This window comes from Meles meles, chromosome 6, assembly GCF_922984935.1.
Source record: "Meles meles chromosome 6, mMelMel3.1 paternal haplotype, whole genome shotgun sequence".
Lineage (NCBI taxonomy): Eukaryota > Metazoa > Chordata > Mammalia > Carnivora > Mustelidae > Meles > Meles meles.
The window spans coordinates 72,799,016-72,817,074 of NC_060071.1; the positions used below are offsets into that span (position 1 = coordinate 72,799,016).

Genomic DNA, 18,059 nt, shown 5'->3' on the forward strand with positions numbered 1-18,059 from the left:
AGGATTTCCTTATCCTTCTGATATCTTAACTATCTGTCATAATATCCCCAGTTCATTCATGATATTGTTATTTTGTGTTTTTCTTTTTCAGTCTTCCTGAGGTTTAAAAAATTTATTGATGTTTTCAAAGAATCAGCTCTTCGTTTTGTTAATTTTCCACTTCTTGATTTTCTGTTTTCAAGTTCACTGATTTCTGCTCTTGTCTTTATCTCCTTCCTCCTGCTTGCTTTGGGTTTATGCTGTTATTTTCTAGGTTCTTGAGATGGAACATTGGAATATTTAAGACTCCTTTTCTTTTCAAGTATATACATTTAGTGTCATAAATTTCCCTCTCAGCACTATTTTAGGTTCTGCCCAAACCAAGGGCAGGATCACACTTGTCACACTCCATTTGAATAGCCCAGTAGAACAATGATTTAGGAGGCAGCAGTTAAAACCAGGGGCTTTTTTGTCAGATTATCAGGTCTGAGTACTGGCTTCATGTTTGAGAAATTTGGAGTAAATTACTTAGTATCTCTAAGCCTTGTCAACTATACAATGGGGCTTATAAACTATCTACATCAGAATTAAGTAATAAAATCCATCTAAAGAATGTAATAGTACTTTTAAAATGTAAACATCCAATAAATGTTTTTATGCCAGCCAGACATATTGAATCCACTGAAACAGAATTGCTATGTTCTCTATAACTAAATTTTTCAATTAACATTAACGTCAAAACTCCATTTCTCTCTTCTTTCTTCACCTTCATTTCACCCAGTTCCAAAAGATTGCCTTCCAAAGTAACATCAATGCTTCTTTCCTCAGAAACTTATCAATACTCCTCTAATTTTCCTTGGAGAATCATATGAAATTTAAAAAAAAAAAACTAAAACAACACAAAACTTTTCTAAGGAATATGAATAAAGAATCCTATACAATAATTCACACAGACATGTTTAACTTACTGCTTTGGAAAGAAAATAAATTCGAGAGAAAAATACAGACTTTCAAAGGAGCCACAAAGTAATTAACAAATGGAATTTGCAAGTTAGACTCTTATTTGTTCCAAGAAAATTAAATGAGGAATAAGGTTTAGATTGAATTCTGTTCCTAAAGCTATTACTGCTAAATTAAAAACCAATCTAAATAATTATTCTAACTTAAAAACTTACCCATCAAGCTCAGCAGTCTCAATATAACAGAGGCCATGTGGCTCACTACTTGATAGGAGAAGCAGATCAGCCTATTTTAAAAAAAAAATCATAAAGAATATATGAGAAGGGAAGACTGGTTGAAACCCTTCTTTGTTATACTACCCCTACTAACTAACGAGCCAGGAAAGCCTTAGATTAAAAAAGTGAGAGAGGTAAAATCCTGTTCCACCTCTCTGCCATACATGCCCCAAATCAAATCTTCCCTCTCCTTCCCTGTTCCCTTTGGGTCCACCCCTTCAAAATCAGAATATAAGCAAGAGCAGGGGATATCATATAAATTAAGAGCCACTTCATTTACTGTTTTTTGCAAGAAATAGATAAAATTCTACATTCTCGTCTTGATAATTACTAATGGAAGATATAAAATTTTCCCCAATAAGTGAGATAATTGGAATTGTTTCCATACACATACTTTAATTCTCTAGTATTATGATTTAAAAATAACAAGCAGGCAAAGCTGACAGGGAAAGGATAGAAGTAAAGTAGGAGTAAATGGAAAACCATAGAAAAAAAAATAAAGCAGGCAAGGAAAATTTAACAAGAAAAAAGAAAAAATTTAAAATGTAAGTAAAAAATGATGGGGTATAAGGAAGGGAAAAGAGAAAATTAAACAGGGGCTAAGCAAGAGGCAAGAAAGAATAGAAAATGTTCCAAAAGACAGCAGAAAACATTCAGAAACCAAGTTGTGGGTCTTTCACAGACATAAAATCATTTCAGTTAGCTGTCCATGTGAGCTTCGGAAATGACCTATCACAATTCAGTTTTAGAATTCTGGGTGCTTCGTATATTGGGGAACAGTTTATTTAAAATTTCATTTTAAAGTAAGGGTTTTTATGAGATTCTGAAAGATCTGAAGGTCTAAAATGAATTGACTAAAATTTTAACAATTTATTTTGACACATTAACAATTGTGTAGAATTGTCCCATTCTCAAGTTAAATTTAGAGGTTAAATTTATTTTTTTATTAAATATTTTTAGTTATTTGACAGAGAGAAATCACAACTAGGCAGAGAGGCAGGCAGAGAGAGAGGAGGAAGCAGGCTCCCCGCTGAGCAGAGAACACAATGTGGGGCTCTATCATGACCTGAGCCGAAGGCAGAGGCTTTAACCCACTGAGCCACCCAGGTGCCCCTAGAGGTTAAATTTAGAATCAATCCACTTATTTCATTGTTTCAAGCTTTTAAATTTCCAATTCAAATTTAGATCAGGGGGAGAGGTATATACATGTGTGTGTTCAGTTTTGTCTGAATTGTGACAAAACAGAATTGAAAAACAACCCAATGACAATCCTCTAAAGGAATAAATAGATTTATATATCAAGACTCTTCCTCGGGCGCCTGGGTGGCTCAGTAGGTTAAAGCCTCTGCCTTCGGCTCAGGTCATGATCCCAGGACCCTGGAATCAACCCCCCCCCCCCCCACCCCGCATCGGGTTCTCTGCTCAGCAGGCAGCAGGGAGCCTGCTTCCCTTCCTCTCTCTGCCTGCCTCTCTGCCAAATAAATAAATAAACCTTAAAAAAAAAAAAAAAAAAAAAGGACTCTTCCTCAACTCTAACAATACTCACAGAAGGCTGAGAAGGAAAATTATTTTCTGAATAGTTACAATGTGACTACAGCAAACCCACTACAGAGAGAACGTATAAAGAATTGTATACAATCTCTCATGGTGAAGGTTTTGTTGGGGGGGGGGCAGGGGATGGGTTAGCCGGGTGCTGGGTATTAAGGAGAGCACATATTGCATGGAGCACTGGGTGTTATACGTAAACAATGACTCAGGGAACACTACATCAAAAACTAATGATGTACTGTATGGTGACTAACATAATGATAAATTTTTTTTTTTTAATTTAAGAAAAAGGGGTGCCTGGGTGGCTCAGTGGGTTAAAGCCTCTGCCTTTTGCTCAGGTCATGATCCCAGGGTCCTGGGATCGAGCCCTGCATCGGGCTCTCTGCTTGGCGGGGAACCTGCTTCCTCCTCTCTCTCTCTGCCTGCCTCTCTCCCTACTTGTGATCTCTATCTGTCAAATAAATAAAATAAAAATCTTAAAAATAAATAAATAAAATTTAAGAAAAAGAGTTGTATACAAATCTTGAGCCAAAAATTACACACTTTGATTTTAAAAAGAAAAGAGTATTTTCAAAAATTCACCACAGTTTTACTTCTCACATTGAAATTTCAGTGGATGTGACAGCAGTACAGCTTCATGCCTCTCCTCCCCTGAGCCTCATTTTACTCATTTTAAGTAAAATCTAAAATTTCCTAATTCTCATCCTCTGTGATTAAAAATAGTTATAGAGTTCAGAGAAAGAGCTCCATTTATACCCAGAATTGCTTTTCTTCTAAACTCTGTACCATAAGGATCATTTGATGCAACTATTTAGTACTGAGCTTAGTTGCTCAACATTTAGATGTTAGTAGACAAAGGGAGGATTGGTTGTCCGCTACTGGCTCAGAACACATGAGTGAGGCACCACCACCATCTGGCCACTAGAGTCTGTCCTGAGCACTAACTCAACTTCCTAAAGACTGCTACTGAGAACAGTAAAGCCCACAAGTTCTGAGCTAACTCCTCCTGCCCTGTCTACCCCTTGGGAACCTGGGTCATCTACCTTCCTACCTTCCACCTTCCCCACCTCCTCTGGTACCCTCTGCTGTCATCTTTTCCTTTGATGTCCTTGGAACCTTGCTACTGTTTCCCTACTCCCTGATCCCCATCCTGCACTCCACTCATTCATCTCTGTTCTCCCTATTCTCCCTGCCCCGCTGCGGAGCTTCACCATTCCTTTTTTGCTAACACCTCCCCTTCAAGTTTTTAAATTCATCACAGTTGAGGAGGAAGTGTGAAGGGGCAGGACTAATAGGGGCTTCCAGAAAAATAAGGAGTCTGCCACTCCTCACACAGTGCTCCTACTTCCAGGTGTACTCCATAAGAATTCTAAAATTCCGTAAGAATTCTAAAAAGAAAAGGACAAGAAAGATGCAGTAGGGCAAGAGAGCCCTATTGTTAGTCCCTGGTCATCATCATTTTGTCAAAGGTTCTGGGTCATGAGTGCAGCAACTCAGGGGTGGTCTTAGAACCCCACCAGCTCCATGACTCTGAGTCCCAGATCAAGCCTCCTCAGACTGACCTTTCATTATCTCTCAGGGTACCCAATTCCTAGTTGATCCAGAAACCTGTATTTGAGTTGTAGGGGTTTATAATACCAGTATTTAGCGAGGGCTTACCATGTCTGTGGTACTATCCTCAGAGCTTTACATGCAATATTTTATTTAACTCCCACCGAAATCCTATAGCGTGGGTTCTATTGTTATCTCCGCTTTACAGATGAGCAAAGTGAGGCCCAGAGAGGCTTAGTAACTTGTTTGAAGTCACACAGTAAGTGACATATCAGGATATGAATCCAGACAATTGAAGGCACATACAGCTGGAATACTAAAATGAACAAAAATATCTTTCCTTCAATGATTGTAGAGTTTAGTACAAGCAGAATATGATAAGGCTTCTAAAGGTCTGATTACCAAAGTGCTATGGGTGGGGTGCCAATGAGGAAGAATGCATCAGATTGGTAGCTGACAAAGAGCCTCATGGCTCTGAGTCCTCAAAACCAACAACACTATCTCCATAGGTTTATTAGGCATAACTAATGTTTGCTGATATAAAGAATAAACCAAAATCTCAAGCCATGATAACACCAAAAAGCTATATAATTCTTTAAGAGTTCACAAAACACTCTCTCACAACTGTGTCACTTTATTCTTTCAATAACTCTGTGAGGAGATAATTTTGTTCCTATATGTGAATAAGAAACCTTGGGAAGGTCATCTCTGGCTCACAAGCAGTAGATGAATTAAATTAACTCATGTAAAGTCCATAGCCTTTACAAAGTCATGGTGAGAGCTTCGTCACTTCTAAAAGGCCCTAAGAGATTAAATGCCATACTCATGGCCACAGAGAGCTTAAAGAGCAGAGCTAGAACTAGAATTTATAGCTCTGATCCCAAATGTACACTCTTTCCTCTGGTTGGATACAAATTCACTGGAATAGAACCATGAAAAACGAAGTGTTTTGCTTTGTTTCGTTTCACTTTGTTCATGTTCAAAACCCAAAACCACAATAATGAAGAATATTAGGGTATTGACCCCATATCCTGATGGAAGGATAAATTTGTAGAATTGGAACGTCATATTCAAATCTCTCTTGTAAGCCATTTCCACACATAAAGTTCTTTATCTTCATTAACCTCTACAATATTATCTCCTTTTTTGTAGTCTAAAAATGGCTCATGCAATATGATTATACTTACAGTATAATGATATGCAATATGATTATACTTAGAGGAAAATAGGTTTTATATGGACAAAAGTGAGGATGAAGTTGTAAAAATAAAATGTGTAAGATTGTAGGTAATATTTTTATTTAAAAATTAAATTTCAAGGGTGCCTGGGTGGCTCAGTGGGTTAAGCCGCTGCCTGCGGCTCAGGTCATGATCTCAGGGTCCTGGGATCGAGCCCCGCATTGGGCTCTCTGCTCAGCAGGGAGCCTGCTTTCCTCTCTCTCTCTCTCTCTCTCTGCCTACCTGTGATCTCTCTCTGTCAAATAAATAAATAAAATCTTTTTAAAAAATAAATAAAAATTAAAATTAAATTTCAGATCCAACAAATATATGCTAAGTGTCTACTAGAAGATCCAACAAATATATGCTGAGCGTCTTCTAGAATCTAATACATTGTTTTGGTTTTTATAATTAAACGAATTTGAGATGAATAAGAAAAAGACGGGAGAAAGAGCAGAAGGTGGAAAGGAGACTAATAATGGACATCATAGTCTTTACTCATGGGTCCACCCTTTCTTTAGTCAAAAAAAAAAAAAAATCCTTGCTTTATATATTTCACCCCCACAAATTAGTAATTGCTTACTAACAGAACATTGGCCATGTACTGCAACATGCGCATGCAACATGTAGAAAATACATATTGCACCTCTAAATTTCACCAAGAAGTTTCTTTTTCAATACAACTTAGATAAAATTTTTTTAAAATTCTGTCTCCGGAAATTTTCAACTTTCTACTGTCTCACGTGTTTTTAAAAATAAAAGAGAGTTTATTTACAACAATTAGTGTGAAACAAGTAATTCTGGCTTGAAGCTATTAAATTTAAAATAAGAAAGAGGGCAATTAGGCTGCCAAACAGCCTCTCGGGAAGGACCAAGGTGCTAGGAAAGGTTAGATGAGTCAAAGATTAGGAAAGATGAGATGGGTCAAAAAGAGCCAAAGCCCACCCTCAGTCAGTACTGCAGTTTAGGTTAGATTCATCTTTCTAGTTCTTTCATTTCTGAAGGTGAAATTTCTAATCCATTTAGCCAAAGAATGCCTTTGTTTTAAAACAAAACCTTCACGGTTGTAAACACCTCAAAGCCTTTCTTTTGAGGATGAGGGCATTCTTTCAAGTAAGCTAAACCACTAAATGCATGTAATGTTCAAATATGTTCATGTCCAGTGGGGGGTTTATTTCCCCCAGATAAGAAAATCAAAACACAAGATCGCTTCCATCAAGTAAAGAAGGAAGGTGTGCCTGGCTCCCAGGGTCCAAGTCTTGGCAGTATCAAGAGCTTTGTAGTATGTTGTTCTAATAGTTTACTCAGTTCTTTTTAATGCATGTTGGTCTTGCAGTGACTGAATCACACTCTACATACCCCCCTTTCCCCGAAAATAAAACTAGGAGTTCTGGAAATTCAGCCCAAATATGTTTTAAATTTCTTTTCAAATGAAGGGCAGTGACAATTCCTTATCTGAAAAATAAAGGTGAGTAACTTTGGAATATGCCAGCTAATTGATCATCTCAGGCAAGCTCCTTTCCTTACTTAAAATGTACTGATAAGCTGACATAAATTAATTTAGAATTCTAGGTTTGGATAGCTAGAGGTTATGCATCAGAATTAGGTGCAACATCCTCTGGTCGCTTCAATTTCAGCATCCACGCCCGAAGGCACTAACACTGGAAGCCCAGGTTCAAGGCAATTAGGATGACAACTTTAATGGAGTAAGAGGCAGCATATGGTAGCAATTAGGATTGGGGTTAAAACCCAGATGGCCTGGGTTTAACTCCTGGCTCTCCTATTGGCAAGCTATTTGATGGCACTGTTTTCTCCTCTGTAAAATGGGAACAATAATAATAGGACATAATCTGCCTTCACTGAGCTACTGTAGAGATTAAATGAGTTAAACCTCAAAGAGTAGGAGGTATATTTATACTTCTAAGTGATTACAGCAATTCATCCATAAAAACATTTGTTTGCCCTTAAAAAATAGTTTTGTAGGTGCCAAGTAGTCAGACATAGAAAAACTTTGAATACAGTGAGCTAATCAAGACATACCACAGAGTTTTGGCATTTGGAGGACTCCATTCCTCACTGACCCAAAGATTAAACCAATAAAGCTCTAACTGTAGGAGTCAGACCAAGATCAATGGAGATAAAACTTCATCTTTGTTATTAATAAAGCTGTGGAGGGCCATCTGGTTGGCTCAGTCAGTTAAGCGTCTAACTCTTGACTTCAGTGCAGGTCATGTCTCAGGGTCCTGAGACTGAACCCTGCATCAGGCTCTGCACTCAGCTTGGAGTCTGCATGTCCCTCTCCCTCTGCTCCTCCAACCCCCAGCCCCCATCCCCTTACTCACTCTCTCTCTAAAATAAAATAAAATAAAGCAAGCAGGCTGCTGGAGGCCAGGCTATAGGTCTGTAGACTCAATGGGCTTGCTAATACTTGACCTGTTAGACTCATCTAGCTATTGATAAGGGAGGCTCTGAACTACCAGGACCCTCCTACCACCCCCACCAGGAGGATCTGCTCCTGTAAGATTGCTGGAATGAAGGAGCAGGGCAGAAGCTACTGTGCACACAGGCAGACTCCAAAGAAAAAGGGAAGGAAGGAGGCTCTGGGTCCTGCACAATGCCCCACCCCCAGACAGCAATTAGAGAAGTCACTATTAGCGGAGGGGAGAGTGAGCAAGGAAATTCAAGAAGCTCGAAGTGTTATTTTGGGGCTGTCCCTCTAAGTGAAAATGTAAAGAATGAGACCTAGGAAGAAGTGGAGAATAAGCATCCCCATCTCATCGTGTAGCCACAATTAAAAAGCCACTCTGTGCCATCTAATCAGGTAGCCACAAGTCACATATGGCTATTTAAATTTAAACTTAAAAATCCAGATTGGGACCCCTGGGTGGCTCAGTTGGTTAAGCATCTGCCTTAGGCTCAGGTCATGATCCTGGGATTCTGGGATGGAGCTCCACATTGGGCTTCCTGCTCAGCGGGGTGTGTGCTTCTCCCTCACCCTCTGTCTCTCACACTCTCTCTCAAATAAATAAATAAATAAATAAATAATATTTTTTTTAAAACCTAAATTAATTAAAATTAAATAAATTTTAAATTCAGTTCCTCAATTGCACTAGCCAAATTTTAAGGGCTCAGTATCTAGATGGGGCTTTTGGTCTTCACATCGGGTGGCACAAAGTTATATTTCCCTCACTGTGGAAAGTTCTATTGGACAGTGCTGGGACACACAGATCATGACCTCATGGAAACTTGTCTAAATGTGTAATTCATCTTAAAGCAATGCTAATGATATGCCCATTGGACTAGTTTTCTTCCGCCTGCTGCTTGCATGTACACTTGCCTTCCATGCCTCAATCCATAGACAGTTTTGCAAGAACATGCAAGCATGTGTACTATAACATGGAAAATACAACTAAATTAAGAATGAAGATCAAGAGAAATACAAACTACAATACCAAGACTAGAGGGCAAATTGGGGCACAGATAAGCTGGCAGTGAGGTCCTACAGAGTTAGGAGATTTGAGACATACATTTGATTTCTGCCTTTCTGGGACTCACCCCAAAGAATGTGATAAGTGAACACATTAGAGTGTGGAGCATTAGTGAACAAGTGATTTCAGTCTAACATTTATCCCTCTTAGAGCATGTACAGGGGCTCTTTAAATGCACAGTTTTTATGAATACCTGAAGTAGGAATATACCTAGCATTGCCACTGAAATATTCAATTCCAAATAATACAACAGTTAAACATGTGGCATACTTTAATTGTTGCTAATTCCGCTATAACCGGACACCATTTCTGGCATAAAGTAGTTGCCAAAAAAAATTTTTAATGCATACTTCTTAGAATCCCATGTATGTCAGTTTAAAAAAAAAAAAGTTGAGAGTTGAGGTTAACTATCTAGCTTCAGCAAAACTCTTTCACTGTAATCATTTTAATTGAAAGTAGAACTCAAACAAGTTGCATGAAGCCCTTTCTTCTAAAGCTAAGAATCCTGACTATATCTTAGCTTTTTTCTTAACTAGAGCATGTAGATGTATATTAGTACCCCCATTCATCCAGAACACCCTGAATTTTTAAAGTTTTTAACCATTTTCTCCCTCTGTCTTCTTTCTTACAAAAGACTGATACTCATTCAGCCGACACTTACTGTCTGCCCCCTACGATCCAACACAGCACTAGCTGTAAAAGAGCTGGCAAATCAACATGCTCTTTGCTTTCAAGAATCTTGTAGTCATCTCAGTTGAGACGATCACAGCACATAGGGCTGGAAGGGATCTTGGAGATCATATAATGGTCTAGCACCTTGAGGTGACACATGAAGAAACCAAAGGCAGAGAACAAAGACTGCATCACTGAAGGAATGGAGCAGACCCAGCGCTAACCCAGTTCCCGTTGGTGTCCTTCCACTATACAGATACCCCCAGCTTTTTGGGCATTTGCATTATAACACCTCATTTTACAGAAGACCTACATTACTGCTTGTTTTCACCAACGAAAGAAATCCAAAAAGGATTTTACTTTTATGAAAAAAGGAAAAGCAAAAATAGCATTCAGCCTTTGCTTTGCGGCAAACCCTCACAAAGGTCATGTGCACCAGAGAGCAGTAACAGCCCCACCAAGCTCTTTCCCAGGGGAGCTAACCTCAGCATTTTGACATTAAGCCACCATAACTTTGAATGGTCTGTGAACATTTGTGTTTTATCTCATTTTGTGCATCCGTTAGCAAGATGTGTCCTAAGGTATCAGAAAGGCCTGAGACATTATTTTGGGTTCTGGGAATACTCAAAAAGTTGTACATATAAACTAATGGCAATTGTTTCTTTGCTTTATATCAGGTTGGCTTTTTCAAGGCTTCATAGAAATACTCTGCTTTCAGATAACAAAGGATACCTATATCTGTTTCCATCTTTCCTACAGGGTGTTTTCTTCTAACAGATGCCACCCCTGATGTACTGTTGTTAATCTTTAATGAGCTGGAAAATAAGCTGGATAAGCTAATTTAAATTGTGTCTAATATTAAAGTAAACACAGCTGACCCTCCAACATGGGAGTAAGAGGCACCAACCGTCACATGCAGTCAAAAATCTATGTGCAGGGTGCTTGGGAGGCTCAGCTGGTTGAGCATCTGCCTTCAGCTCAGGTCATGATCCCAGGGTCCTGGGATTGAGCCCCACATTGGGCTCCCAGCTCCACGGGGAGTCTGCTTCTCCCTCTGACCTTCTCCCCTCTCATGCTTTCTCTCCCTCTCTCAAATAAATAAATAAATAAATAACCTTTTAAAAAAATCCATGTGTAACTTCTGACTCCCTCAAAACTTAACTATTAATAACCTCTTGTTGCCCAGAAGCCTTACAGATAACATAAACAGTGGATTAGCACTTATTTTGGTATGTTGTGTAGGTATTATACATGGCATTCTTACAATAAAGTAAGCTAGAGAAATGAAAATGTTATTAACAAAGTTGTAAGGAAGAGAAAATACATTTATAGTATTATACCGTGTATATCGGTCAGCGGGGGGGGGGGGGGGCCATATACAAGGGGATCCATTCAAACCCATGCCATTCAAACCCATGTTGTTTGAGGGTCAATTGTAAAATGTGAGAATGCAGCAGACATTGTACAAGGAGGAGAGGCCACAGAACAGAGACTATGAGACCTCTGTCGGCTTTGCCAACACCTTTGTGTTTATTTTTGGTTTTCAGCCATTTTCCAAAGAACCGAGGTTGTTAGGGACATAAACGCTTTTCTCTTTAGAGGGTGAGCTCTTTTGCAGTTGGCCGGTCCCGTGTCTCCTTAGCACAAGCTATTCTAGAAGATCAGTATGCACAGACAGTGCATTAATGAAAAAATTTTCTGAAAGGGAATGATTAGGAGCCTCCACTGAGCTATTCTTATAAATAGATCTTGGGGCAACTTCTTTTTCCTGTGGGAAAATGTCTCAAATTTAATGAAGAACACAGCTTAATACATAAAACTGCACTGAACACAAAAATTGTCATAAGTAATCTAGTATGTATTTGACATAAACACTACAATAACTTGAATTTTTAATCTCTGACCTGGTTAGCTCTTATTGCCCTTCATTTAATATGAGCTACAGTTCATCACATGTATTATCATCACTGAACTGACTCCTTGAATTTTAACAAGGAAATTGTAACATGGACAGCTTGAGAATATATAGTGCATTTGATACATACGTAAAGCAAAAGTTCATAAATTGCATTTTATTAGTTCAGAACAATCAACAGATATTTTCTGATTGTGGTCACTCAGGAAGAAGCACATACTGTCTTTAACTATATTACAAATTAACAGTAATAACACTATTACTGAGGGATAGGATTCAAAATATGTGAGAAAAAAAATTGCACTCTTAAAGTACTCTGGAGCATTTTAAAAGTTCTTATTTATATGAAATGATTGACAGCTTGATTTAAAGTCTTTTGTGTCTAGTAATTTAAAGGATCACAAGGGAAATTGAAAAAGAGATAATTACTCAGGCTTATCTGAGTTACCACACTATTCAAAGTAATTAATCAGTATGTTTTTAATAGCATTTTATAACTGAGACTTTTTAATAATACATTCTGGTATTCTCTTCTTAATTATTATGAATTAGCATAGACTTACCAAACTTGCAAATGTAAATGCTTCAGTACATATGCTATTTTAATCTGAGATAAATTCTGTAACAATAGTAATACTCACAGCAACGAATTGGTTATTTTCTAATTTAATGACGTCTCCCACTTTGACATTCATCCATTTTTCATTCTGTAGTCTAAGAACAAAAACAAAATTAATTGTTTTCAGGAATACAGAACAATCAAGGGAATGTATTCACAATGGTACATCATATAACAGAAGCAGGTAAGACTTTTCTAGAATGCTAAATTCCAAGGACCTTGCAAAACAAAGTCTTTCCCCTGAGTGGGTGGGAACTAAGGCTCAGAGAGGCCAAGTGATTTGCCCAAGGATACCCAGTGAGTTAAGGGTATCCCTGGGACTAAACTCAAGATGCCTAACTCTTGGCTATATGATCTTTCCATCACCCACGGTGACAGCTTTATATACCAGCTACTAACTCTTGCTTGTGTTTCCTTGACCAGAACAGTGGCCAGTTGGGATGGGTGAGGGGCAGTAATAAATTCAGTCATTGACATTCTTTTCAGACTCTATATTAAAAAAATATAGAAATAAAATATCACTGCCATTGTCTCCAAGGTCTGTTTAACCAGAGGCAAAAGAAGGTGGTCCACAGCAATAGCTAAAATACAAGTAAGAGGAAAAGGATAAAAATTTTAGAAAGGACATAAACAACAATGAATGATAAAAACAGCCTTGGAAGACTGAATGAGAAAGAACACCTACCAATCATCCATCAACACTGTGGCTAAAGGACAGGCTTGGTGGCAATTTAATGGCTAGGACCAGCAGCTCAGAATCAATAGGGCCAAGACGCTGCCCTGCTTTCTTTTAGGCTTACTATATAATGGAGCCCCTAGTCTACCCTTTGCCAGATTCAAAAGGGTTTATGATAAAAAGCTATTGTGTTTAGTTGGTTGGGCCCCCTGTGATACGTAGAGGAGACAGGCCCTCTGGAAACAAACCACCTGTGGCAGTCTACCATGATGTTAATCACCCCTTCTGAAATTCCCTGAAACATAAACCAGATTTGTTTTCTGAGTTAAAAGCTTTCCTCACACTTCTTTCCTAGCAATCCCCTTTTAAAAGAATGGGCTGGGATGAGAAGGACAGGTTTCCCAACAAGTGAAGGTGGACATATTAATTTCATTCTGCAGTTTAAAAAAAAAAACAACCTAATTTACTTGTTTTATAGGCTGGAAAACAGTTTTAAATATTTATATAACTGTGAAATATGCCTCACACTATCAACCCTGCTAGGTCATTTGGCTTAAACACTCAAAGAATTTTTCTTTAATACGGATCCAAGTACATGTTGTTCTGGAAAGTTTTCAATTGCAGCATTTTCATCTCTAGCCAAAATTCAATCGCTTTTCCAATGCCACACTTTCCTGCACTTTATCTAGCTCGAAAACAATGGAAGAACCTAGGAAGCCTTCTAAATCTCATTTTATTTATTTTTATAGATATGGATTATCTGCTGGTTTATTCCTCCTGGACACCACCTCCTTTGGAGCATTAGTGACATTTCTCAGGGGAGAGTATCTCAGATAAAAGTTGATAAGAATGGACTGAGATAGAGACCCTGTCTTTATTTATACAAAATGCACTGCCACTGAATTGCCCTCAAGTCTCTACTGAAAGTGCAATCTGCTTTAGGGAACAGCTCAGATGATACTAAGTTTCATTTCCAAACTTATTCCTCCTTCCCATCTACTATAAGGTCTAGGAAAGACTGCACCCTAACTTTTCCACCCAAATGGAAAATCAACCAAAGTAAAAAGGGAACCAACTCTACAGGATCTCTTGCACATTTCAAAATTCATGCTTTATAGTTAAGTTTGAACAGATAAACAGCAACAGTCACTATTTGGGAGAACAAACCAAAACCTGAGTTTCCTCACATAAATTCTCTCTAACTTGTTTTTCTCAAGTCTAGTATCTTATTATTTCCCTCTGTAAAACCAAAGCAATACATGAAACAAGATGGGATTGGGAGGGAGACAAACCATAAATGACTCTTAATCTCACAAAACAAACTGGGGGTTGCTGGGGGGAGGTGGGATTGGGAGAGGGGGAGGGGGCTATGGACATTGGGGAGGGGAGGCGAACCATAAGAGACTATGGACTCTGAAAAACAACCTGAGGGTTTTGAAGGGTCAGGGGTGGGAGGTTGGGGGAACAGGTGGTGGGTGATGGGGAGGGCACGTTTTGCATGGAGCACTGGGTGTTGTGCAAAAAGAATGAATACTGTTACGCTGAAAAAATAAATAAAATGAGAAAAAAAAAAAAAAAAAAAAAAAAAGAAAAAAGAAAAGAAATTAGTATAAGTGTGCTGGTGTCCATGAGAATTACAGTAGGTCATGTGTGATATCTTGGCCAAACCCCTTATTTGAATATATATCTGTCAAAAAAATCTGGTAACCCCAAACAAAGGAGGTATTTTCAAAAATATTATTTCCTAGTCTATCTTGGCAGGTAATGATAATATTAGGATCTCAGAGGTATATTTCAATGAGCATTCAGGATCATAGCTACAAAAGTATCCAAACTTACTGAACAAGTATAAGCTGATAAAGACCTGCAAGTGAATTTAAATCATCTGTATCCCACCATTTCTATTGTCCTACCCACTACTAACACCACTGATGACACAACATCAAAGACATACCAGCAGGAGCAGCAGACAGGAAGATTTGCTTTAAAGCTCATCTTTGAAATATTTCTCGACTTCTTCTAAGATTTTAGCTTAAACAGTAATTGCATTTCGTCATCATCCTGAAATAATGAAAACACGCTCCCTGTCTCTCCATGTGTAGTGCAGCTGTTCTTGGGACTCGTACTTGAATCAAGCTTGCATCACAGTTCTGTGAGGGAGAACAGGATGGCCTCATGGGCTGTGATGACGACACCCAGCTCCACAGACCTGCACCAACAAACTTTGCCTTTACCTTTGTCAGGGAAAGCTCTTCTGCTCTCATAAAGGAATTACAGTATATGTATATTCCAAAAGCAAGTTAATTCATTTCATTGCACTGAATCCAGAAATTCCAAAATTTTAAAATAAGCTTCAGTTTTCAGTATCATCACGTAACTATTCCAAGTTTTGAAATGATATAATCTAGTTAATGGTTCTTTCAATCAGGCTTTGGCTGCCATAATGATAGAGACTTCACCTTAGTAAACTCACAAGCCAGTTGTTAAATAATTAGCCAAAATTCCAGAAAGCAATTCATGAAATTTAAATTCCAAAGTCACCATAAAACATATGAAGTTAAACTGCCACAGAATGGCTACTAGAATTACCTTAAGGAAGGAACTTTTAAAAAATACACCCACTAACTACATGCCTATTTTTAGAACATCAGAGAATCTGAGTTCTGAGAAAATGTGGTGAGAGTTGGCAACTGTATATAGTAATAGTTTGATTAATTGGTCTGAATCTGCTTTCTCCTGATGAGACATCTAGAGACTTGAGATAATGTAATTCTGAATGAGATAGCACCTATGATGCTCCCTGTCATTGAACTATTAGCTCCAGAGGCTAGAAATCAAGCATTTGCTCTGAGCAAGATACCAAGCCCATTACTGAAGCATAAGGGCAGAAGGAGATCTTGTGGGCTCCACAAGTCTCCTGTCATCCTTTCCATAATTTAGTACTTCTGACTGCCTATTAGCAACATAGATTCCTGAAAAGATAATTTCCTCAAAGCTACAGATGACATGTTGGAGTACTAAAGAGACAATCAAGAAGGTTGACATAACTGACCTCCCCTCATTAACCAGACAATCCACATACAATGAGTTTGGTTTCTTCTTTAATCTCAAGCCCACGTAAGACCTATGACTTACAAAAATATTCTCCTGCCCAGACAGATCTTGCTTTATATATCACTGCATCCTCAGGACCTAGAATAATGCCTAATTTCTAGTATGCACTCAATAAAGTTTGTTGACTGAATGAAAATACAGAACCATTATTGCCAAAAACACTTGTTGAGTGACAGCATTTCCCTGAATGCCTAATAAGAATTACAATAACCAACATTTATTTAGTGCTTACTGTATTCCAGGGACTGTGCTGAAGCCTTCATGTACAAGGTTTCCAAATAAAACAGGTGATACTCAATTAAATTTGAATTTCAGATAGCAACAAGTCATTTTTTAGTATAAGTACCCCCATACAATATTTGGAATATACTTATACTAAAACATAATTATTCTGAACTTCAAATTTAACTGAGCATTCTGTATTTTAGTTTTCTACACCTGGCAACTAGTCATGGATCTTATCTCATTTAATCCTCACAACATCCCTACAAGATAGGTACTGTTGCTACTCCCATTTTATAAAATAGAAAACTGAGGGTCAGAGAAAGAGAGACATTTGCCCTATTTTGCAACATCTATCAAAAATTTTAATGCTCATCTACTTTGAAATAGCTATTTCCTCTGAAACAACTGATCATACAGGAGCTCAAAGATGGATGTACAACAATGTTTATTGCAATATTAGCTTATAAACTATTAATACCCATTAATAAGGATTAGATAGATATACCATGGTATACCTATTTAGTTATGGCTCATCTACTCGATGGAATGAATACAGTTCAGCCACCAAAAAAAAATAAGATAGGTCTATATGTGCTAATATAAAACATCCTCTCAGTTACATACTAGGTTAATAATAAGCATGTGCAGAACACTGCACATAGACGGTGAGATTCTAACCGTGGTTTGAAGCAAGAACATACCTACACATAACTCTGTACTTACATACATAGAAAATTTCTTGAAAGACACAAGAAACTATTCAGTAATTGCTACTAGAGAAAGGAAATGAATAAAAACTGGAATGGAAAGGAGACATCATTTTATGGTATACATTTATGTGCTGTTAAAATTTGGGGTGTTACATATATTGATTAAAGGACAACTGGGGAGGAAAAAATAGAAGAAAAGAAAACTCTTCCAAGGTCACATGTAAGTGGCAGAGCCAGGACTGGAACCCGAATCTGTCTGACTACAAAGCCCATGTTCTTAATACATCTATATTTATTATTTTTTGCTACATTTTCAGTGATAATTATGTTTTGCCTCTTTGGAAAGAAAATGAACCCTAAAGAGCTAAAGGGATTGGTCACAGCAAAGTACATACTACCGTTATTTAAAGTCTGCTGATCCCAAGACAGCTTGCAGTCATGGTCCGCTGACACAAATGCTCAGTGGACAGCAGCAATTTCTGTTTTTTTTCTAATTCCACTGCTGTCAGAACCACACTAGAATAAGACATAAAGCTTGACCCTAATCCTCTAACAACAGACTGGTGAACAGGATCTCATTATATTGTGAATGAGCATAATACTCATATCTTTGGAATCTATTTATTTTGAAAAACGCAGATGTTCCCCTCCTTTTTCTCCCTTCTTATTCACACAGTGCTTATACTGAGGCAGAGTCACACAGGGAGGTCTGAAATCAGCTGCTGAAGGATGCTCTTCTATGGCGGTGGGGGGGGGCAGGAGGAAGGCAAGGTGATAAAAGATGTAGTCCTTCAGCATGGATAATTTAATGATTTGCTGAGGAAAACTAGTCAATTGTATAGATGTCCTGCCTAATTTATATAAATCCTTGCAAATTCTGTTGTGCATTATTTGGATGCACAAACACACATATAATTTAGCCTTCCTATACTTAAAACAGAATAATCAATTTGCTAAGTTTCACCTGAACAATTAGCCTACTAAAAGTTGTACAGAAAGTGTGTTCTATTTAATCATTTCCCTAAACTGAAACCCTTCTTCTGAATCAGCCTCTTAAGGTCCTGTCTTCCATAAAATTTTAATAGGATTCTATTAACAGATGCCTAATTG

General features: G+C 38.0%; 1 protein-coding gene across 9 annotated transcripts in view; it reads right to left on the minus strand.

Moving 5' to 3' along the window:
- ATP8B4 (ATPase phospholipid transporting 8B4 (putative)) overlaps positions 1 to 18,059 on the minus strand; it is a 289,860-nt gene that overhangs the window by 124,862 nt on the left and 146,939 nt on the right. For all 9 annotated transcript variants that reach the window (XM_046009963.1, XM_046009960.1, XM_046009964.1 and 6 more), the window contains exons 7-8: positions 12,247 to 12,319; positions 1,155 to 1,225 (exon numbers count right to left, since the gene is read on the minus strand). In XM_046009963.1, the coding sequence (XP_045865919.1) occupies positions 1,155 to 1,225; positions 12,247 to 12,319 (144 nt within the window). The remainder of the gene's footprint in view (positions 1 to 1,154; positions 1,226 to 12,246; positions 12,320 to 18,059) is intronic.